General features: G+C 44.2%; 1 protein-coding gene across 1 annotated transcript; it reads left to right on the top strand.

The window, feature by feature from the left end:
• The first annotated feature begins 481 nt into the window (after positions 1-481).
• mbtps1 (membrane-bound transcription factor peptidase, site 1) lies at positions 482-21599 on the top strand. Its single transcript, XM_061076938.1, has 23 exons — positions 482-639; positions 4491-5036; positions 5981-6244; positions 9048-9254; positions 9435-9545; positions 10783-10892; positions 11422-11538; positions 12041-12108; positions 12850-12952; positions 13683-13834; positions 14862-15023; positions 15616-15760; positions 15942-16130; positions 16224-16396; positions 16488-16603; positions 16711-16867; positions 18195-18319; positions 18454-18531; positions 18710-18850; positions 18949-19080; positions 19254-19380; positions 19911-20041; positions 21063-21599. The coding sequence occupies exons 2-23, from the start codon at positions 4835-4837 to the stop codon at positions 21263-21265; spliced, it is 3213 nt and encodes a 1070-aa protein (XP_060932921.1). The 5' UTR covers positions 482-639; positions 4491-4834; the 3' UTR covers positions 21266-21599.
• The last annotated feature ends 2459 nt before the right edge of the window (positions 21600-24058 follow it).

A 24058-nucleotide genomic window follows, 5' to 3' on the forward strand; every position in this document is an offset into this window, starting at 1 on the left:
ATACTATATCTCTGCATCTACACTTATATCTATCAATACATGAATCGATCTATCTCTATATAGTACATCTATCTATCTAGTATATATCTATCTCTATACATCTATACAACTATACATCTATCTATAACAATAAGTCCTGTTATAATAAAGTTATGTATCGCTGCTGACTGTAGACAGCGCCCTCTGCTGGTGGAGACGCAGCATCACACTGTGTGGACACTGTGCTACAGTGGTGTCTGTGCGCCCCCTGGTTGCCAGGTGTGGTACTACCCTTCACACACTACCAATAAATACACAACTGAAACACAATTTGAAATAGGTCAACACTGTTATTTAATCACGTGATACAAAGACTTTATATAATTATCTACGTGAGTAAAAGCTCGTGTATTACATCATCTGTTAGCTGCTAGCTACGATTAGCTCAACGTGCTCGGGGGGTTGTTTCCGGGGGAGGGATGAGTCCGGCGGACCTGGCAACCCCAGCACCAGCAGACGGTCTGCGGATGCTAGCGAGTTAGCAGCCGATGCTAGCAGCTTTTGTTTCCGGCCCCGGAGCTTCGAGAGGAGCCTTCGACCCCCCGACACGACGCCGAGCGGAGGACCACACGTCCCGGGCACAACACGCTGCTGCTCCCGGTGAGTAGAGTCACACAGGCCCGCTGCACTTCACCGGAAACAGCGCTGGAGCTAGCGAGCTAACGACTGGACAACAACCAGCACGTCTCACGCTTGTTTACAAAGACACCGAATCCCTGTCTCCCGGGGACATTCACCGCAGAGACACGGGTTGTTTACCGGGGATGAGACAGTCCTCCTCCGGGGTCTCTACCTGCAGAGGGTCGTACAACGTGTGCAGTGTTGATACCGACAGATTCACGTGTTTGTGTGAGTCTGCACATGTTGTTATTGTCACTTTACTTAATTAAATCACTAGTTTAAGTGTTAAGATTTTAATATTCATGTGTCTCAACGGAGTTAAATCCCAGTGACACCGGAGCTTTATGATCCCACTGGTATTTAAACGTGTGTGTGGACATTAACAAGAGCAAAACTTTACATGGAAACACATGAAGTTTGTACATTTGTGGTACAAAAGGGGAGATTGTGTTTAAATTGTTAGATTGTGGATCAATGCAAACTTTAAAATGTGTTCTTCCATATTTGTTTACAACTAAATGGTCCGTTGAGTTGCTTTGTTTGAATCTGGAGGATAAATGAGATGAGACAGAAATATAGGACAGACATATATAATACACAGACTTTTGACTGTGTGTAAAGTATGAATAGTGTTTTAATGACAATAGAAAGATACTACTACTAAGTAAACAGTGAAATACTTATCACGATACTGAGCTGTTGGTATAATAACAGTATTCTGGACTCTTTTAGTTTATACTCTGTGTACTTTGGTGTAGATTAAGTGATAAAGGGTTCTGGCTTTTTATACCGTTGTGAGTGAATTGATTTATGGATTCATCACAAATCTTTTCCCAGAAGTGTCTTCATTCCAAGATTGGTGAGAAATGTGGGTTTTTACAAGTAACAACTCAAAGATTCAGGGAAATCAACAGGCCTCAGATTCACAAACCAAAATGAAGTATGTTTCATAAGTGAAGCGTTGGAGTTTGACTTGTTGTCAGATCTTCACTTCAGTCCTCTCAGCTTTCTTCACGTTTCCTAAATCCACTACACACTTTCCTTTGTTTCCTGACTTCAGAGACGAAGCAGCTTCCCCCTCCACTTCACGGCCTGTAAGTGGATAACCTCTGGATTGGGTGGGGGTGGGTGGGTGGGGGTCCTTCTCCACCCACTAATTTGTGGTTGGAGGTTCGATGCCAGTTTTGCGGCTCGGTGCGATGTTGACACAACTGGTCCCAGCCTGTCTTTTACAGCCAGTGAGGATCTTACCACAGCCCTGGGTCTGAACCAGTAGTGATTATCTGTATTGTTTTCTCTCACAGGCGGAGATCCTGCCCCGAGCCGGAACTAGTGATTGAACACCCCCCCCCACCCCCCCGCCCGCCTCTCCTGTCACACTAGACCAGCCAGGGGCTTTTAATTAGATGGTCTAAACCCGTACCACTTGTGTAGGCCCATATCTGAAGATTTGATCTACTACATCATTAGGTCTAAGGGAGGAGGGGGCATGTAACCACACGTATTAACATGAAAGGAGGAAAAAGAGATTTTCTGTCATTTCTGATAAATATTCCAGTTTTTCTTCTCCGTGCGTCAGAAATCTGTCTTTGATTTGAATCCTCTCAGATTGAATGTGTATGTATCTGCGTGGTTCCTCAGCTGCCAGCTCAGCTTCATCACCACATGCACTGGATCTCAGTCAGAACGGTTTCCTCCTCTGCACTTGGACACTTTCCTACATTGTGCATATTATAAAGAGGAAGATGGTGCCTTACAGAGAGAGACATTTGTAGAGGGAGCTATGTTGTGAATTTCTCACAACAACAAGAAACAAGAAAATGAACATTCAGGCGATTCCAGCTGCAGGACGTGACGTACAAACTCTGCTTCAGAAACAAGTTGACTCTTTTCACCAAAAGCTCACAGATCTCGTTTTCTTCCCGAGTTGACGTCTTCGACTCCTTCGTGTTTCCTCCTCTATTTCACCCCGAGATATTTGTGTTCTCCCAGTTTTGCGTCCTTCGTGTTAGAAACGTCATCAAGATGCCGACTCGCTGCTTCCTCACATTGGCTCTCGGATATTAACTAGAGGACTGACTTGTACAGAGCAGCTGACTCGGACATTTCAGTTCTCACTCACAGCTCCTTCGCAAAATATTCAGACTTTGGTTGCTTGTCTGGAAGAGGCTTAAGAAATAGTTTCTATTGTTACTCAATCAACAGCCAAACTGGATGACCTGAGTTATACTTGAATGACTTGATAGCAGGTTTAGATTTCATCAGACCAATTACACCACGGTGACATATCTCATAGTAATTAAGCCAACTGCTTTCAGGTAGAACACTCACACTTAATGATGGCCTTGATTAAATAGATTACAGGTATATGCACGAACACACACACACACACAGACACACACACACGTGCTCTGTACTGCAGCTGGACACTTGTCTCTGGAACATGTTGCACACGTGCTCTCTGCTGCTGTAAAGCTGAATTAACAGTCAGTGAGTGTGTTGTGTTGTGTGAAGGCTCAGCGGTGAACCCAGTCCCCTGAATGCGGATGTTTGCCTCCAGAAACACACAAAGATGAATTCTATACATATTTATTATTCTATAGGAAGCTTCATCCGGTTGGAGAAGGATGTTAAAGGAGGGGAGGTTATCTTATGTAATCTGGGCTGGACCCTCAGTCAGGGTAGAGCTCTTGTGTTGAGTTTGGTGTGTTTGTGTGTGAGTGTTGTGCACCTTTGTGTCTCGGTTGGTAGCTGTGTGTGAGTCTTGATTGTGTTACTGGGTTGTCTCAGCCCAGGGCCAGAGGGAAAGGATCCTGTACCTGCCCAGAAGAATGTCCTTCTCCCACAGCCCAGGGGGACAGAGACTTGTTGGTGCGCTGCTGGTTTTAAAGATATCTCTTGATGAGTTTTCTCCTGGTGTATCAGCCGTGTGTCGCTTGCTGTTTGCAGTGTCTCTGTGTTGTTGCATGGGATTCTTACAGGTGAGATAAAGGTTTTATCTCTGTGTACGTGCACTATCTAGTAAACGGGTTGTTCCCAAGAGGGCAACACACTCTTTGTAAGTGGTGAAATGAGGAAGGAGTGGTTAATACCTCGTGCTCCTCTCTTCGCTGAACACCTCCCTTCCTTCCCCTCCTCAAAGTGGAGGAAACACTCTCCTCTGTGAACGCTGAGTGATAACAAAGCCTTTAAGGAGTTGTTTTCCTTAACCTTTGTGTTCTATAGGGTTAGAGAATAAAGTCTGTTACTTTTTTCCTGCAGTTGCTTTGTCCCTCAGCAGCACATCTATAGGGTCCACACTGTAATTGTGTATATAAGGACACAAGCTATCAAACAAACCTCTTCAATCAGTGGTCTGGTATCAATGTTTATAAATCTGAAGTTCTTTATTTCTATCCATTGGTGGAATAATGTGACTTCTTAAGGGTTATTGTCCTTTCTCTGTATTTACTGTGATTTTTCTTTAATATTAAAATGTACTTACAACATCCACAGAGGTACTCAGGCGGTTACACGGTCACATTTGGAGATTCATTCCTGAAACTCTGAATGTGAGGTTTTTATGCCGAATATTTTAATTATTAATAAATATTGAATGTTGGATACTTGCTTAAAACCAACAGTATTGATGCAGATTGTTTTGTAGCCAGAGCTGTGAAACTAACAGACACTTGAATCCACATCCAGAGAGTTTGTGTTTACAGGGTCTCAATGAATTTGCCATTAATCTTAGTGATAAGAATGATTGTTTCTGGCTTTGGAAGATGTTTGGATGATGTTCTAACTATTCCTCTTGTTTTGTCTCTTTTTCTCTCTGGAAATAACAACAGGGCTGTTCTGTAACTCTGAGTCAACACCATCATCTTCCTCTATCACTGCTCCCACGCTCCTCCCATCCAGCCGCTGCTCCTACTGGTCGTTTCCTCCCGTTCTCAACATGGCGTCTACGTTCCCACTCTGGCTGTGCCACTGACCTCCACCCTGGACGACCACCATGGAGAGGAAACGCAGAAAGAAATTAATCTAGCTGCTCCGGCTGTTTGCAGTATGGACTCCTTGTTAGAGCTGTGGACTTGAAATGCTCAAACTCATCCCTGACGTGGATCCGTTTTTTCCTCTGAAACCTGCTGCTCAAATTTAAAACTCGTGCTTTGGCGATACACTAGAACTCAAAATGCTGCTGGTTCCTGTTTGGGCGCCCATGCTGCTGGGACTGCTGCTGGGGTTTGTGCCCGTGGTCGGGATGGAGCCAATGGGAGAGGGCAGATCCGACTCAGAACACGCCCCCAACTCGGACCCCGGCCCCTCGTCATCTGGCTCCAACTGCTCCGAGTTAACCGTGAAGCTGGAGTTCTCCTCCGGGGTCGTGGAACATGGTGAGAGATGGTTCCAACTGGTGGGAATTGGTTTCATTCTGATGAGCTCGGACAAACTCTGACATTATTTAAAAGTTGACTCATGTCTGAAGTCAGTGAATATCAGCTGTAGTTATACTCTAATAATACCTGATTTTAACTAGGTATAAGTACTATTTAACTATAACAAGAAGATGTAGATAATTACCAGAAGATAGATAGATAGATAGATAGATAGATAGATAGATAGATAGATAGATAGATAGATAGATAGATAGATAGATAGATAGATAGATAGATAGATAGATAGATAGATAGATAGATAGATAGATAGATAGATAGATAGATAGATAGATAGATAGATAGAGTACTTTATTCATCCCCGAAGGGAAATTAAGTCGTCATAGCAGCCGGTATATTTGAATACAATACAATACAATACAATAAGGCTATAAACATATTTTATTCGTAAAGCACTTTTAACAACAATCAAGACACTTTACATAAGTTAAAAAACGGAGGAATCCCACATTAAAATGATGCAGTAAACGATAATGACCCGACCAAAGTGTCAGTTGCTACAAATCACAATAGCAGCAGTGTTTGTATTGTTTTGAGCTGAACTTAAAACACACCCAATCCAGTTCCTCTGCACAACTCGCTATTCAGGCTCTGTCCTCACTATAAAGGATTAAGTTGTATATAAATACTCATAAAGGAATGAAGACCTGACTAGTTTTTGTCCTCTGTGGAAAGTAAATCAACAAATCCATCATCGGTGTTAATACTTACTTATTACAACTTAATACACTTATGTAGAACCGAAAGTAAATTGTTCAAAATTGATTAAAGAGATAATGTTTTTTTAAAGTATTTAGTTTTGCTCAATCACGGCTAAAAGGAGCTTTTACTTGTCCCTGCCTGACCTGTACAAACCTTGTCCTCTCTCCTCTCTTTCTCCTCAGAGTACATCGTAGGATTCACAGGATATTTCTCGGCCAAAGCGCGCAGCCTGTACATCAGCAGCGCCCTGAGGAACAGCGAGCACGGAGCGGTGGAGTGGCACATCGTTCCTCGACAGAACCCGGCGTCCGACTTCCCCAGCGACTTCGAGCTGGTGCACATCCGTCAAGCTTCGCCCAGCAGTCTGCTGACCTTGGAGGACCATCCGTACATCAAGAGGGTCACGCCGCAACGCAAAGTGTTCCGCACGCTGAAGTACATTCCCTGTAAGTCAGTGCGCTGGTATTGTGTAGTAGGGAAAAGCATCACATGACCCAAGAGGTTGGCACGTCCAGCTTGGAAAACTAAAACTCTGAAAAGATGCAGAAAGCTGTTTGTCTGCTGCCTCTCACAGAACGTCTCTGTGGAGTGTCGAGCCCGGTCCCTTCAGGACCAGACAGCGTGTTCGTTGATTCGAGGTTCAAGTGGGGAAGGTTAATAATTTAGACAAGTTCAATGTTCAAAAGTTTCACAGTAATACGTTTATTGTATAAGAACAATACTCACAGAGAGTCTCTGGAGTTCTGCTCGACACGTCACCAGGTCACTGGATCATGTCGAGAAGAAGCCCCCACTTTCCCAAGTCCACAGTATTTATAAGACACAGCGTGCAACACAGAGGCGGTTCTTTTCTTGAGGGCACTCAGCAATTGGCCAGATGTGTACTGTCTCTCAAAGTGCAGTTTTTTGCAAGCATATCTCTGTGAGAGAAGGTCCGGTCCAGCAGGTGTCTCCCACCATTATGCCCTTATTAAAAAAAGGGAGTTTTTCACAGTGGAGAGAGCCAGCAGATTAGACTTTAAAGGAGGATTTAATATCTTTTTCTCATAATAATTTGGAAAATGGTTATCTCAAGATGGATTTCCTTCTCACGCATCCCCAAGCTGCACTTTGCTATCAGATTGACCCGTCAGATGGTTGCACTCTGTGTTTGACCCTGTACCTGAGTCCAGAAATTATATATCACTCCAGGATAAAAGAAACAGTTGTAATATTGTTAATTCTATAGATTACACAGCTAATATTGATTCACAGGATATAATGTAGGTAAAATATAGTAAAATATATTCATAAGGTAGAGAACAAAACATAGATATCTCAACATGAGTCGGAGGATTCGTCCTCTCCTGTGTTTGTGGTGGAGAGAAGGGTTGTATATCTTAATGTGAAGTGCAGCCAACTTGGGGGTGTTGATGCATGATTGTGTGTGTGTGTGTGTCTGAGGATATGCATGGGGGGGGATGGGAAGCAGGACAGAGAATGCCTGTGTTTGCTCACCCTGGGAGGGAGTAGGTGAGTCGGTATGGTAGAGCCTGCCTGGACTGGGGGGGGTTGCACTCCCCTGTGCCTGGCACTGGATGAAAGACTTCACTGTGCCACCAGTCTGCATAAACACAGGCAGCATCAATATGGAGACCATGTGTCCTGAGTAGGGTTGCAAAGGAGTGGAAAGTTTCCGGTTGATTTCCGGAAACTTTCCATGGGAAGTTAAGCCCGGGAATTTTGGGAATTTTAAAAGCTGATCAATGAAAACATCATTCAAAACTCTATTTTAAAGATGTATGGAATGTAGCACACGCTGCACGCTGAGTTTCAACCCTCCACTGTGCATTCTTCCATCACATGCACAGATAACTCCCAGCATCCTTCACTCTACAGCAGGGCTATTGAGGCCTGCTGTAGTGTGCAGGACTAGTCAGGTAAGTTTCCATGATATTACTGGGGAAAATATATTAGCATGCTGATTGAGGATTGTTCCTCTGTTCATCTAGCCTATTTCCATTCATTTATCCATCAATTGTATAATATTTTCACAGACGATTCCAATTGTTTGGCTAACTATTTATATCTCCGGCATTGCATTAGTGTTTTTTTACAAACTTTTTTCTCATCTTATTCTACAGAACAATGCCACGTGCACTCTCTCATGTGTGGAGACATTTCACCCCATCCAATGTAGAAGGAAAGGCTGTGTACATTTGCAAATACTGTGCAAAGACCTATGTTAAGAATGACACAACGATGCAGAAGCATATAGTCAAGTGCCCAAAGTTTCCTCAGGGCTCAAATCAGCCTATGACAAAACAAAATGTTTATATTTATGTCTGTATATGACAAAGTAAATACAGTTAGTATAAATTATCCACAAAATTTCCAGTTTATTCCCGTTAATTCCCGTATATTCCCGTTAATTCCCATGGAAAGTTTCCAACTTTGAATATTCCCGGAATTTTGCAACCCAAGTCCTGAGAGCTGAAACCCTGTGAGACAAACTGTGGGTTGTGAACACCGGCTGGACAAATACAAGTGATTGGTAGATTGATGAAATATCTGCGGCTGTGTAGTGGAGCTTGTAATGTGTTGTGTTAATATCGATGTGAAGTGTTTGGATTGAAAAGAAATATAATAGAGTCTGATCCCCGAGAGCATCAATGTTGTGAAAGTGGCTGAAGGTCGATAAATCTGGAGATGAAGCTTGAACTTGGTGACAGACGTGAGGATCTCTGAAGCGCTCGTTCTGTTGATTGAGTCAATGTGTGTGAAACGTGAAGTAGAAACCTAATGAGGCGGTTAATGGGAAGGAGAGAGAGAGAACATGTCACCCCTGTGTGTCTCTCCACCCTGTCTCGACCTCATGATCATTTACTCTGTCCAGTGAGTCAGATTGTGAGAAGATTGGTTTAAATGAGGCTGGTGTGATCAGTGTCACATCACCGCTGAGAGATGGACGGAGGGGGGGGGGGGGATAGAGAGATAGAAGGAAGAGGGGGACACTACTTGAAACCAGGGGAGGGCTTTGATGAGCTTGATTAAGGTAACGGCAGCTTTTCCTGCCTGCAGGAGGCGATAGTGATCCCAGAGCATGTTGATGAGACCGAGAATCTGCTGTTTCATTATCTTGTTTCACAATAACCTGAGAGATATCTATTTGTCTATGATGAAAGTCATCGAGCTCTGCGTGTAAAAGACATTTCCCTTTTGCAGTTGAGCTCTGCTGCCAACACATCTGCTTGTGCACTGTCTCCGCAGCGTCCGAACCTGCCGAACCCTGCAACGCCACCCGGGGGACGCAGTCGTGGCAGTCGTCCCGCCCGTTCCGACGCTCCAGCCTGTCCCTGGCCTCAGGTTTCTGGCACGCCACCGGTCGCCACTCCAGCCGGCGTCTGCTGCGCGCCATCCCGCGCCAAGTCGCTCAGATCCTGCAGGCGGACGTCCTCTGGCAGATGGGACACACCGGTAAGACACCGATTTCTGCCTCGTCAGCGTAAAAAAAAACAACATCTGCTTCAAAATCCTCATAAAATGTGACGGAAGCTCAATGATTGCTTCTGCTTCTTGGTCTCAGTTAATGCACTGGTAGTAATGTGATATGCATTTGAATGAAACTGATCCAATCTGTGCCTTGTGTGTCTGCAGGTGCGGGTGTGAAGGTTGCTGTGTTTGACACCGGCCTCAGTGAGAAGCACCCCCACTTTAGGAATGTGAAGGAGAGGACCAACTGGACTAATGAGAAGACGCTGGATGATGGTGAGCAATGAACCTGATAGATAGATGGATAGATGGATAGATAGATAGATAGATAGATAGATAGATAGATAGATAGATAGATAGATAGATAGATAGATAGATAGACAGATAGATAGATAGATAGATAGATAGATAGATAGATAGATAGATAGATAGATAGATAGATAGATAGATAGATAGATAGATAGATAGATAGATAGATAGATAGATAGATAGATAGATAGATAGATAGATGCATGGATAGATGCATGGATAGATGCATGGATGGATGCATGGATGGATGCATGGATGGATGCATGGATGGATGCATGGATGGATGGATGGATGGATGGATGGATGGATGGATGGATGGATGGATGGATGGATGGATGGATGGATGGATGGATGGATGGATGGATGGATGGATGGATGGATGGATGGATGGATGGATGGATGGATGGATGGATGGATGGATGGATGGATGGATGGATGGATGGATGGATGGATGGATGGATGGATGGATGGATGGATGGATGGATGGATGGATGGATAGATAGATAGATAGATAGATAGATAGATAGATAGATAGATAGATAGATAGATAGATAGATAGATAGATAGATAGATAGATAGATAGATAGATAGATAGATAGATAGATAGATAGATAGATAGATAGATAGATAGATAGATAGATAGATAGATAGATAGATAGATAGATAGATAGATAGATAGATAGATAGATTACTTTATTCATCCCCGAAGGGAAATTAAGTCGTCATAGCAGCCGGTATATTTGAATACAATACAATACAATAGAATAAAATAATAAATATTGAGGTAGAAAGAATAAAAACAGAAACACAAGATAAATAGGTAGATAAGGTGCAGTGGCAAGATGATCGTAATAGTACTGATGATATGATGGTAAAGTTATTGTTAGACAGTATATAAAAATAAAAATAGTACAGTATATATAGTATATAATATAACATAATATATATTTATATATGATAGTAATTATACCAATATAATAGCAGTATATAGTGATGTTATTGATGGGTACTGATATCACACAGTGTGATTTACTGCTCTGTATATGCTGTGTATCGAAGGCTGGTGGAAGCCCAAGTAGGCTGAGGTTGCACAGGAAGTGGTGAACCAGACATTTTATTTCTGGTTTAAGCATTTTCAGTGTGTATGTGGGTGTGTGAGAGCTAAAAATAGACTGATACAAACCGGTCCTCTTTGGTTTTTCAGGTCTGGGTCACGGGACGTTTGTAGCAGGAGTGATCGCCAGCATGAGGGAGTGTCAGGGGTTCGCCCCCGACTCGGAGCTGCACATCTTCAGAGTGTTCACCAACAACCAGGTGCGTGCAGGTCAAACACACACAGCTACACAAGGGGTTTAAAGTATTAATGAAGGATTAAATACAAGGTGAAAGGTGGAAATTACAATATTATTGACTTAAAGTAATAGTTGAGCCTTTTGGAATCTTTGCAGCCGATAAGAAAAGGTCGCAAACAAGGTATAACATTAAGTTTGGGCTGGAATTCTTTACCTCTTTACACCATTTCCAGTATTTATGCTAAGCTAAGCTAACTGGCTTCTGGCTGAGGCTAAACAAACCAGTGTATTTCCCAAAGTGATGACCTCTTCCTTTAATTGGTTTTGTCAGACTTGATATTTCTGGTCCGTGTCTTCTTCACTGGATAAGGCGCTTTATTGGATTTGTTGTCAAATGCTCCAGTGCAGCTTTGACAACTGTTGTTATTCTGTCTGAAGCAACAACACAATGAACACAAACACTGACACACAAACTTACACTATAGTAAACCCTCTTTTTCTTTATCTGTCTAAATAGGATTGTAACGTGTTTGTGTTTCCTCACATCCCAGGTGTCGTACACTTCCTGGTTCCTGGATGCCTTCAACTACGCCATCCTGAAGAAGATCGATGTTCTTAACCTCAGCATCGGGGGTCCGGACTTCATGGACCACCCCTTTGTTGACAAGGTGATGAGGCCACATGCACAGGGACACAGTCACATGGCAGCATTGAGCTGAACTGATATTTGTTTAGCTTCACAGAGCGGATGTTTTAATCAAGGAATAATAATAGTTCCTAAGCCAAGCTTCCCTTCCTCCCTGTGAGTTACACCCTTTTGGTAACGAGCTGCATAACAAGCAGGTCAACCGGTGCAAACAGGTCAAACCAGGACTGTGGCTCGTGAAACGTGTAATCTCTGACTGGTTTTCTCCATCTCACAGATAATCACAAATACAAAACACCATCTGCTGCATCTAACACTGAATATTAAGATATTAAACTTTGACAAAGGTTTGTCCTGATTAATGGGACCTGTGGTGAAACAAGTATTTGAACGACAGCAGTGTGGTTCAGCTTATTATTTAGATTTAAGTGCACTTTGTGACAACGTGTTCTTCTGTTTACTGTATATTATTAAATGCATTATTCACGATGTCAGTGTAGCTGATCTTCTTGTTTGATTGACAGGTGTGGGAGCTGACTGCCAACAAAGTGATCATGGTCTCTGCCATCGGCAACGATGGACCTCTGTACGGGTGAGTTCACCACTTCCATTCAGTCTTTCTTATAGAAACTGACTTTTAAGGAACATGTAATTGTTAAACAAACTAGGATCTATAACTAGCTATTTTTTCAGTGGATACTACAATAAAGTTAGTTTAGTTTGTATTAAGTTTGTAATACGACTGAATACACAATGCGCTCAGTTTAGTACAATCAGAGGTTTCACTGCTACGTGCTTGGTCTGGTACAGCCACTTGCTTTTGGCGACTAATGTTTCCTATTAAGGTGAATATTGGTGACTTAAACACACACTAACTTAGTCTTATTGACTTAATGGCTTTTCCACTTGTGTAACTGCTACAACAGCTTAGAACTTTAGCTAAATACCAAACAGTGTCAGCTTTATGCTATAATAGTCCTTTTCTCTTTTCTGTTCAGGAAGAGCTGCCACTTCTAGATTTAAGTCTCTCAGCATCATCTGTGCTTTGTGGCCGTTTCATGGATATTTTACCGTATTAAACAAGTGTTTTCAATGTAGAAAAACAAATCTCTAATGTTATTCAATTAAATCCCTCTTTAGAAATGCTAACTTCACCAGTTTGCCCTCTTAATTATCCCAACACCCCCCGAGGCCAACTGGGTTTTATGACCCTGGATATCTGCTGACTCTACTAACTGCTGTATAAAGCATCGTTAAAAGGACAGAACAGGAAAGAGACTCTTAGTGTGAACTGTCCCTTCAAGTCTTCTAAAACAAATGTCCTCGCCCTCAGCACCCTGAACAACCCGGCTGACCAAATGGACGTGATCGGAGTCGGAGGGATCGACTTTGAGGACAACATCGCCAGGTTTTCCTCCAGAGGCATGACCACCTGGGTGAGTCTGAGCACGAACACACACACTAATACAGAATATCACTTCTCCGGTTGAGAGCACACATCTACCTGAGAGATCAACCCTCTGCTCCCGACTCCTCATCCACATCCCATCAGCCACTGGAGATTCATGAACACACTCTTATCATCATACTCCGGAGCAGACATCTGCTCTGGCATCTTATTTAGACTTCATACTCTGATCCAGACAGCTGCTCTGCCCTCTCAGCCACTGTCACTCAGCCATGAAGAGGCCGTCGCTCTGCCACCCCGCTCTCCGACCTGAATGCTTTAGAGAAATTTAAGATCTTTCCCTGTCGTATTTTGCTGTCTGCTCAGACTCCAGCTTCTTCATCTGCAGGCCGCATGCTGCCGTCAGTCTTCATCACATACACAGTCGATACTTTGAAGCTGGTGTCAGGATCCTATTCCTAACAGGAGCTGAGCTTAGGAAGAGTCCTGCACTGTTTTTTAGTCACATCTCTGAATAGAGGATGACTTCATGGTGTAGGCGTAATGACACAAACTCAAACATACGTTTTAAGTGTGTGAATAAGCACTGGTTCATATTTTGAATTACATGTTTTGTCTCTGCTGTCCAGAAAACAGCTCGTGTTCATATAAATATGTATGTGGCAGAGAAACTCGGTTAAAAAGAATGTACAAACTTTCTTTTTCATTTTTCCGTTTCTCTAACTGTGTCGCCCTCTCTCGGCCTCCCGTCTCTGCAGGAGCTGCCCGGAGGCTACGGCCGAGTGAAGCCCGATATCGTCACGTACGGTTCCGGCGTCCGTGGATCCGGGATGAAGGAGGGATGTCGCTCTCTGTCCGGCACCAGCGTGGCGTCTCCTGTGGTGGCCGGGGCGGTCACTCTCCTGGCCAGGTCAGTGTCATCAGCGGGACTCTTTCCTCAAAACCAAAGAGTCTTAAACTGTAGGAATCTTCTGGAGTCGTTGTTTGACTGCGTGTTTATCCACGTGTTTCATTCTACATATGTGAAAAGCAGAAAAATGTCTGGATCCAATTTTACAGACATTCATCAACAGCTTTTGTATGGAAAAGTGATGAAGAGCCAGACTGTGATGATGAAGAATCACAGTCAACGGCAGTTTGGACTTAAATAATAGTAATAGAATTGATAATTAAAAAGGTCCCAATGGAACAATCAGTGTCTTACTACAAGCACCAGTGTTACGTACATATCACAGCTGGCCCCAGCATTCATTAACAAGTTATATTATATCATAATTATGTAGTAAATTAAATAAAAAGTATGTAAGAATCACTCAAACAACAGGCCTCAATTAATTACCTTGTGTTGCCAGTTTCCAGTTTCCCAAAAATATTCATATTGTACCTTTGCACAATGGAAATGATGCCCCCTGGAGACGTGTCGTGACACATTTGATCATAACCCCTGGTTCTAATACAGCTGACCTGTAAATCACAGAATTCACGTAGTATAATACTAGTTTAATGATTTCATGTACTGTCAGTGTAGAGTGGAATGTGTCCCAGAGGGAGAAGGCGTGTCACAGATTTCTGGTGTTGTCCTCAGTCTGTCTTTGTTCTCACGTCTCAAGTCCCCTCGTTTCAAAGCTGTAAGTGAGAGGATTAGCTCATGTTGCTGGGCTCATCATCACAACACCTTTGTTGACAACAGGCACCTCGCCCATCCTCAGGAGAATCACACATACACACACACACACACACACACACAAACACACACACACACACACACACACACACACACACACAAACACACACACACACACACACACACACACACACACACACACACAGCAGTCCATCCTGTTTTCTCCCTCCAGCACTGCTCTAGATTAATGGATGAGGAATCCAACCCCAGTGGAGCTGCACACTAACCAAGCCTGTCCTCCTCTGTCCTCCAGCACCGTGCTGAACCGGGACCTGGTGAACCCAGCCTCCATGAAGCAGGCCCTGATCGCTTCAGCCCGCCGGCTGCCGGGCGTCAACATGTTCGAGCAAGGCCACGGGAAGCTCGACCTTATCAGAGCCTATCAGATTCTCAACAGCTACAAACCTCAGGCCAGGTAAATGTCTCTCGGTGCACACAGAAACAAAGATGAGCGGCGTCAGGCTCCAGACACTTTCTGATGCAGGAGGACGTGCACAGCTACACTGATCTGACATGGCACATAAACACTGGTCCCTCACGTTGCTGAAGAATCACCAAACCATAAAGCAGAGCGACCCTGTGCTTTAGTCCTGGGAGCAACAGGAAGGGCTTTCTCTGGCTGTATCAGAGTTGACCTTCTAAAGGAATGCTCCAACTCTTGAGTATCAAATACAACCTGTAGGTTTAAAATGTGGTTCTTAAAGTGGCACAGCTCTGTTCTTCATGGAGAAAACTCAAAGAGAACCAAACCAGATCAACAGTGCTAGTTTGATACTGATAATAATCAATGAACCTGGTGGAAACCTGATCACAATGTGAGCCAGACATACTTGTACTGAAGTGTGTTTTTCTAATCAAGATAAAGATCACTTCTTGACACCCAGTGTAAATGTGTTTTTTCCACCCTCCTTATTAAACTATGTTCTTTGGAATGACAGTAAAACAATCTAAAGCATATCTGCACATTATATGAAACATGATGTTAACGTGTCCTTGTCTCCCTGCAGTCTGTCCCCGAGCTACATCGACCTCACAGAGTCTCCCTACATGTGGCCTTACTGCTCTCAGCCCATTTACTATGGAGGGATGCCCACCATCGTCAACGTGACCATTCTGAACGGCATGGGTGTCACCGGCCGAATTGTCGACAAGGTGTGAACATAAGACACAAATCAAGAAAAATCTTTTTTCAGGTTCCATGAATTGTTTCCTAAGATGTATTCTCAGTGCTGTCAGAGGACACGTGAAGGATGAGTTTCATCTTTGATTTGACCTGGTTTAGCTTTGTGATGAACTCTGAGCTGTTAATAAAACGCCTCTCTCTCCTCCTCAGCCCATCTGGGCGCCCTACCTCCCCCAGAACGGCGACCACATCGACGTGGCCCTCTCCTACTCGCCGGTGCTGTGGCCGTGGGCCGGCTACCTGGCCGTGTCCATCTCCGTGGCCAAGAAGGCTGCGTCCTGGGAAGGGATCGCTCAAGGTCATGTGATGGTCACGGTGGCCTCGCCTGCAGGGAACGATGTGAGTCTTCACACCTGAGATTTGTCCTCAAGCGTCCGAACTGCATCTTACTTTATTCACTTCTGACCCAAATGTCTCGTTCGTCCCTTCCAGTCTGAGGCCGGTGGAGAGATGACCTCCACGGTCAAACTGCCCATCAAGGTGAAGATCGTGCCAACTCCCCCACGCAGCAAGAGGGTGCTGTGGGACCAATACCACAACCTGCGCTACCCCCCCGGCTACTTTCCCCGAGACAACCTCCGCATGAAGAACGACCCTCTGGACTGGTACGACTGTCCTCCACCTCACAGTTTGATGACTTTTATTAAGTTTCCTGTAAGTGATTGTCCTCAATTTGTCCTTATTTTGTGTTTCCAGGAATGGAGACCACATCCACACGAACTTCAGGGACATGTACCAGCACCTCAGGAGTATGGGCTATTTTGTTGAAGTGCTCGGAGCTCCGATCACCTGCTTTGATGCTAGTCAGTACGGTAAGAGTGCACCGAGTCATGTGAAGACTTAAAAGCAACGTTTTCTGAGTTCTGAGGATAATGATGTTTCAGGAGATTTAAAAAAAGGATTGTTTGCGTCTCTGCAGGCACGTTGTTGATGGTGGACAGTGAGGAGGAGTATTTCCCTGAAGAGATCACCAAGCTGAGGAGAGACATCGACAACGGCCTCTCGCTCATCGTCTTCAGCGACTGGTACAACACCTCGGTCATGAGGAAGGTGAAGTTCTACGACGAGAACACCAGGTATTCAACTCTTCAAACTACTAAATCCTCAGAAAGGCCTCAGAAGGTCCCACATGTAACTAACAAGGTTTAGAATAACAGACAATTGTTGTGTTCCATCCTTTTTGTGGATGTGGAGTCTCCATCTGGAACCATCAGGAAAGAGTTAAAGGAATAAATATTTAATTCCACTCCTCCATTAATGAAATTCATTCTATTATTATGATTTTAGGTTTTTTCCTCCAGGGAATTACCGAGTTCACATCATTCAAATCACTCATTGTAAAAAAATATAAACTGTGTCAATGATAAAAGGTTAAGAAAACATGTTTTGAGAAATATTCTTTCAACTCTCTAACTCTTTATTTATCTCTGACCGATGAATTTACATTTTTATGCTTTCAAATCATCTCCCAGCGTTTTATTTTTAGACCTTATTTCTGCACATTTCACCGCAGAGCATTTCTAAGAAGTGAGAAACTGTTCCTGCCTCAATCTTATCTCCGAAAAAAACAAAATCGCAGCCACTACAACTGCAGACAAATTCAATAAGTAATGCAGAGTGTCTTCTGATTGATTGTGTTTGTATCGAATGAGTTGTGTGGGGAGTGGAGTGGTGTAGTGTTGCATCAGCTTCTCTCCAGCTGCGCCTCCTCTTCTGTCTGCTCCTCTCCACTGATCTATGGGTCCTTCTCCTTCATTATGAGAAAGTTCAATGATTAAACAGCCGTTACCTCCACGCCGCATTCACTCCGGGCTTCAGCGTGTTATAATGATCGGAAGATAAACTGCGCTGTGTCGTTATCAGCGCTCAGAATCCGTCTGTGCCCGACTCTCCCTCTCTGCAGCGAGTTTCAGAGCGAGTGATCACTCACGGCTCCTCGCCGCTCCCGCCCCAAGCTGTCGCTCTGTCTCCGCAGAATTAAAAGTCTTAAACACAGTTAAATATAGTAGTTATGGCTTTGTGATATCACGCCGAGTATTTCCGTTTCATCCGGAAATGGAGAGAGGTTTGTTTATTGACAGCTGCTTTTTCTGGCATGAATTAGTGACTCAGCTTATCACAATATAAACATGCTGTTATTGTGAAGTTTCTTGAATGTGAAGTTTCTTTTATGTGAAGTTTCTTTGTGCGTCATATGCTTTTTTTTATTTTTTTTGTGCCAGTTTGTGATGAATGAAAGAATCATAACTTTGTTTTCATGTTTTTTTTGCCTTATTGGTCAGATTCATATTAAAAGTGTTTGTTTGTGTGACCTTCTGACCACAGTGGAGGAATTTATTGATTATCCATCATGTAGATTTTTATTCTTGACTGATGACAGTGTTTTCTCGGTGTAACTTGCAGGCAGTGGTGGATGCCGGACACAGGGGGCGCTAACGTACCGGCTCTGAACGACCTGATCTCCGTGTGGGGGATGGCTTTCAGTGACGGGCTGTATGAGGGAGACTTCACCTTGGCCGATCACGACAGTAAGACACTCGGATTCTCATCATCATCATATTAAAGCAGCATTCATCTTTTCAGACAGTTTTTTAGAAATTAAAATGGTTTTCTGTCTCTCTCTCTGTCTCCCTCCCTCTCTCTCTCTCTCTCTCTCTCTCAGTGTACTACGCCTCCGGCTGCAGTATCGCCCGTTTCCCAGAAGATGGAATAGTCATTGCCAAGAACCTAAAGGACCAAGGTAGCCGCACCCCCCCTTAAAAGCATCGACCCTGGCTCAGTTTCGCTCAGTGTTGGCCAGCGGCCGTGCAGCTATTTAATCCCAGGGTGTTTGCTCCAGATTTAACAATAAGTCTGTCGGTCTGTCTCTGTGTGTGTGTGTTTCTGTATTCATGTGTGTGTGTGTGTTTTTAAAACAGGTTTAGAAGTGTTAAAGCAGGAGACGGCTGTGGTGGAGGGAGTTCCCATCCTCGGACTGTACCAAACGCCGTCGGACGGGGGGGGTCGGATCGCCCTGTACGGAGACTCTAACTGTATCGACGACAGCCACAGACAGAAAGGTGACGTCTCCTCAGTGTGTGATGACGTCTGAATGTGTCTCATGTTGCCGTGGAGCTGGAGGAGTAATGTTCGGTTGTGTTCCATGTCTCCTCCTCAGATTGTTTCTGGATGCTCGACGCTCTCCTGCAGTACACCTCATACAGTATGACTCCTCCCAGCCTCATCCACTCCCACAGCAGGGTGACTCCGCCCACAGGCACCGAGCGCCCACTGCCACAGAGACTGGAGGGTAAGGACGTTTCCTCTCCTTGTGTTAAAGCATCTACAGACTAAAGATGGACGACAATACATGTTATATACAGTCAATGGTTTATACTCTTTATTAAACACCAGAAGATGAAAGACTACACAGCCTCCAGTCAATAATTCCCTCTCCTTCCCTCTGTCCTTCCTTCGCTACAGGAAACCATCTTTACCGCTACTCCAAGGTTCTGGAGCCTCACCTTGGAGACCCTAAGCCCCGCCCACTCCCAGCATGCCCCCACCTGTCATGGGCGAAGCCGCAGCCGGTCAACGAGACGGCGCCGAGGTAGGTCTGCTCCAACACTGGTTTCTCATCACGTCTGTGAAGCAAGTGGCCTTTTAAAGTACTTTTCCTAGAGGTGACATGTGATGTATGTATTTATATATTTTTATTTTGTAGTGATGATGTTCGAGTTCCTGTGTTTGTTACTTTCTCTCTTCTCTCCACTCTCTTCAGACTAACTTCCCATATGTCATGTTTCTCTCCAAATCCAGACAAAAATAATAATGTATTTGTTTTGGTGCACAATGTTGTTGTCAAGATTTTAACAATCATTCCCCCTGAGCTCTGCAGTATGTCGAGACAGGCTTGTATTCCCAGTGGAGAGAAGTCATCTGAAGCTGTTGATTTGCACAGACTTGGATTTTTAACATGCAATTAGTCTCGTCTGGCGACACTTTTCTTATTCCAACCTGTCAACAGAGAGAATCGGAGTAAAAACACGTCAAACTTTTGCAGTAAACTGGGAAAAAAAAAGACACACAAACACATTTCTTCCAGTTAAATTGTGTTTCTTTCTCTGTCTCTGCTCTCAGTAACCTGTGGAAGCACCAGAAGCTTCTCTCTGTGGATCTGGACAAGGTGGCTCTGCCCAACGTGAGGGCGTACCGGCCCCAGGTCCGACCTCTGTCCCCGGGGGAGAGCGGCGCCTGGGACATTCCTGGAGGTAACTCACGGTTCAAAGTTTTAACTATCAGTGAACCAGGGTTTCTGCAGGGTCTTAAAAAGCCTGGAACCCAATAATCGGAATTTTAGAGAAGTTTAATACACTAAATTGTAGGAATTAGGTCTTGAATAAGATCAATATTATCTCCAACAGATTATAAAATCGTTTTGATATAGTTTTTCTTCAGATCTGTTGAACTTGACATAGGTCTTAAATTGTATTCATTATGGTTTTAATTAATTTGAACAAATTCAAAGTCATATCACCAGGATTTCTGCAGTTTTCGAGCAGAATATCTGTGTCTGAGCAGTTTTTAGGGTTTTACGGTGGAGAGCGGCGCCTGGGACATTCCTGGAGGTAACTCATGGTTCAAAGTTTTAACTATCAGTAAACCAGGGTTTCTGCAGGGTCTTAAAAAGCCTGGAACCCAATAATCGGAATTTTAGAGAAGTTTAATACACTAAATTGTAGGAATTAGGTCTTGAATAAGATCAATATTATCTCCAACAGATTATAAATCGTTTTGATATAGTTTTCCTTCAGATCTGTTGAACTTGACCTAGGTCTTAAATTGTATTCATTATGGTTTTAATTAATTTGAACAAATTCAAAGTCATATCACCAGGATTTCTGCAGTTTTCGAGCAGAATATCTGTGTCTGAGCAGTTTTTAGGGTTTTACGGTGGAAATCGTGTCCATATTATCAGTGGAAGAATTAATTCGTCTCTAGTTTATATTTTTTACATCATCTATTATGTCAGTTGCTGGTTATTATGAATGAGTAATTGTATAAAATGATAAGTTTATCAATGGAGTAGATCCAATTTGCCTCCAGCAGGCTAAGTTTTCAGCTAAGACTAAAACATTTAAAGTTTCTTTAAAATAATGAATCTGTAAATATGTATCATTTAATGTTACAGTATGTATCTATGTTTGTATGATAGTGAAAGAAATTGCTGCAGTGTTTAAGAAGAAGGTGGTTACACTAACTACTGACCTCTGCCCCCCCCCCCTCCCTCAGGGATAATGCCTGGTCACTACAACCAGGAAGTGGGTCAGACCATCCCGGTGTTCGCCTTCCTGGGAGCGATGGTCGTTCTGTCCTTTTTCGTGGTGCAACTCACGAAGGCCAAGAGCAAACCCAAGCGCAGGAAACCCCGGATCAAACGTCCCATGTACCTGCAGCAGCAGCAGACGACCACGGGGAAGAACCCGGGGGTCTGAGCTGGAGGCGGCTCTGACCTGCAGCTCAGACCTGCAGCTGGATTTAAGGACAACTTGTGTTGAAAAGCCACATGGAGGACTGGGCTCCGTGCAGTGAACTGAGCTGGTGAAGCCGACCTGTGACTGTGGCTGAACTCAGACCCCCCCCCGACGGGAACAGCCACCCAGCTGTCGGCTGGACGCTCAAACAGCTTCTGTGCCTCTCGTCTGTTCAAGGCTGTGTTTGTGTGTTTGTGGACTGATGAACAGTATTAGACAGTGTTAAACGCACAATGTAAAACACACACACTACCCTTCTGTGTCCTACGGGCATGATGTCAACATTCCCCTCTCTCTCTCTTCTCTGACCAACCTGTTTCTTTTTGGATGAAATGTTTTTTTATTTATTGAATTTGTTCGTACCCTGAAACACAAAAACACACAAACATACATTACATTCTGTGATACCGGTGACGTACACAATGACAGAACTACACACGTGCTACATGTGGGCCAAAGGACGATCAAGTTGTCGTCTCTGTCGTCAACCTTCGTTGTGTTTCCTGCCCACATCTGTTCAATCTGTCTCTGGGTCGTTTTTTGTATTTTCTACCATGAATGAACGTTCTGTCGATGATGCTCATGGTCGACGAAGTAGCTCTGACAGTTCAAGTATATCTCATCAATTAAAAAAGCATTATGAAAGTGATACATGATTGATGCTTGATCATTGTGTTGTTGGTATTAATTGACTCTAAAGAATGAACCTCAGGTGTCAACTTTACCCACAATGCAACTCGAGAGCGAGAAGGTACCGATATTGGAGAGTACAAGTTTTCTGATTCCAACAATCTGCCGATAAACATGTTTTAAAAAATTGGCATCAATTCCCAAGATGTCGTCATCAAGCTGTTATGACAAAGAAATGTAAATGAGGAATCAACCATAACGTTTGTAATAAATATAAGAAAATAACAACAAATATGTGAAGTTAAGAGGAAAAAAACCCTTGTTCATCGTTCATTCTGTAAAATTAAAAGTTTTTATATCAGCAAACAAATTGTTCAGGAGGCTGGCGGCCCAAGTTCTTAATGACCTACAGCGCCACCTTGAGGACAGAGGATCCAACAGGTGGAGGCCAGTGGGAGAGATCAGTCTTTCTTCCTTCTGCTAAATGATTAAACGAGTGTTTGCTGTTGTTGTTTGAAAATTGTTCACGAACCAAACACGAGCGAATTCCTTCAAATTCTGCAGTTTAGTAAATTCGGTCTCCGTCTCCTCGGAAGAAGAAACGTCTGCATTCCTTTCCGTTGAGTTATTCTGGGGATGAATTGAACTCACGGGTCCCGTCTGGGCGCCGCTGGCCGGATCCAGTGATGCAGGTTGATTTCATCAGGGGTGATGAGCGCCGGCGTGCTCGGGGGGGCCCGGCGGCTTTGCCCCCTTATCCGATGCTTAATAGTCCAGATCAGCCTGTGAATCTGTCACCCGTCCTTTTGGATGACGGCCCCACGGGAGAACTAATCTCCCTCAGAACCTTGGGAAAGTGGGAAATAACCCCCCCCCCCCACCCCCCCGGAGCCGGCTAGCTGCGCTAACGAGATTTGGGAAAAGCCGGTGGTGAGTGGGGGTCACATGCCCTCTCCCTCCCCCCCCACCCCATGGTTCCCAGATGCCAGGACTTCCTGTCGGGCCAATCAGGTCGCCGGCTCACGTCCTGGGCAGGCGGCTGGTGGCTCGGAGCTGAACCCTCGCCCCCCCGCCCCCCTCAGACTCTCTGGTTCCTCCCTCGTCAGATGTCCCACCAGCCTGTACCCCCCCCCCCGGTCAACCTCGTCCACTGAACTCTGCGTCTTCCCTCCTGCTCCCCCGTCTGTCTCACATGTCTCACTCCTTTCATCCGGCGTCCGTTTGTCCCCGACACTCAGATGTGTGTCTGGATGATTTGACTTTTTAAAAAGGGGGGTCGCCTGACTCCGGTTCACATGAGCTGGAATCGAACCAGACTCCGGTCGGGGAAGCGGTTGACTTCAGATTTGACAGAATCACCAGTGACTCATGACTTTAGCCTCTTGACTCGGAGCGACTTGATATCCTGCCTCAGCCCGGAGATTAAAAAATGATGATATAACAGACGTGCACCGGGAATCAACCGGATCAGTTGACAAGCATGTGACACGGAGGAGGGAATCAGTCAGGAAGGAACCGGCCAATCGAGAGTCAGCGAGGACTTTTCTGTGGTCATTAAAAATAAAAAAACAACGTACAAATACATCAAAAGAAAGAAGAGGTATTGTTTAGCTTCTAAACGTATCTAAGTCTGTGGTGTTCATCCTCTGGGGACCATGACAGATTTCAGCAGTGGTGGATGAAGGATTTTACACAAAGAGGCCAATTATACGTCCAACATCCTCGACTATTGACAAGACAAGGTCACTAATCCACCAATCGCGAGTCAGTCTCTTTCTAATTAAAGTGATTAGGTGATAAACACTGCAGACAGCCACCAGGGGGCAATGGAGGCGCTTTGGCTTCACTTTCTGGAGGCTGTCACGTCGTTCATCTTTAAATAAGGTTTTAACGCACTGGTTGAAAGTGAACGTGCAGCAGGAAATGGATTTCTGTGGCTTGAAAATAAATTTGAAACTCACATTTTATAAACGGACGCATGTGGACACGGTCGTTCTTAATGTTCACGTCCTATAAGATGATTCTGGCTTTTAAGAACAGAGGAGGAACCACGAGCAGCAGATTGATTTCCAGGTTCTGACTCCGAGCAGCAGTGAGGTGTTGAACCTTCGTCCCTGAGGATCA

The sequence above is a fragment of the Limanda limanda genome, chromosome 8 (assembly GCF_963576545.1).
Source record: "Limanda limanda chromosome 8, fLimLim1.1, whole genome shotgun sequence".
NCBI classification, from domain to species: domain Eukaryota; kingdom Metazoa; phylum Chordata; class Actinopteri; order Pleuronectiformes; family Pleuronectidae; genus Limanda; species Limanda limanda.

What these genes read in the sequence shown, in the direction of transcription:
- mbtps1 (XM_061076938.1), top strand. Translation starts at nt 4,835, where the DNA reads ATGCTGCTGGTTCCTGTTTGGGCGCCCATGCTGCTGGGACTGCTGCTG. An exon ending in AACGATGGACCTCTGTACGG is followed by an intron (nt 12,109 to 12,849) that starts GTGAGTTCACCA and finishes CCTCGCCCTCAG; the next exon opens with CACCCTGAACAACCCGGCTG. An exon ending in CCAGAGGCATGACCACCTGG is followed by an intron (nt 12,953 to 13,682) that starts GTGAGTCTGAGC and finishes CCGTCTCTGCAG; the next exon opens with GAGCTGCCCGGAGGCTACGG.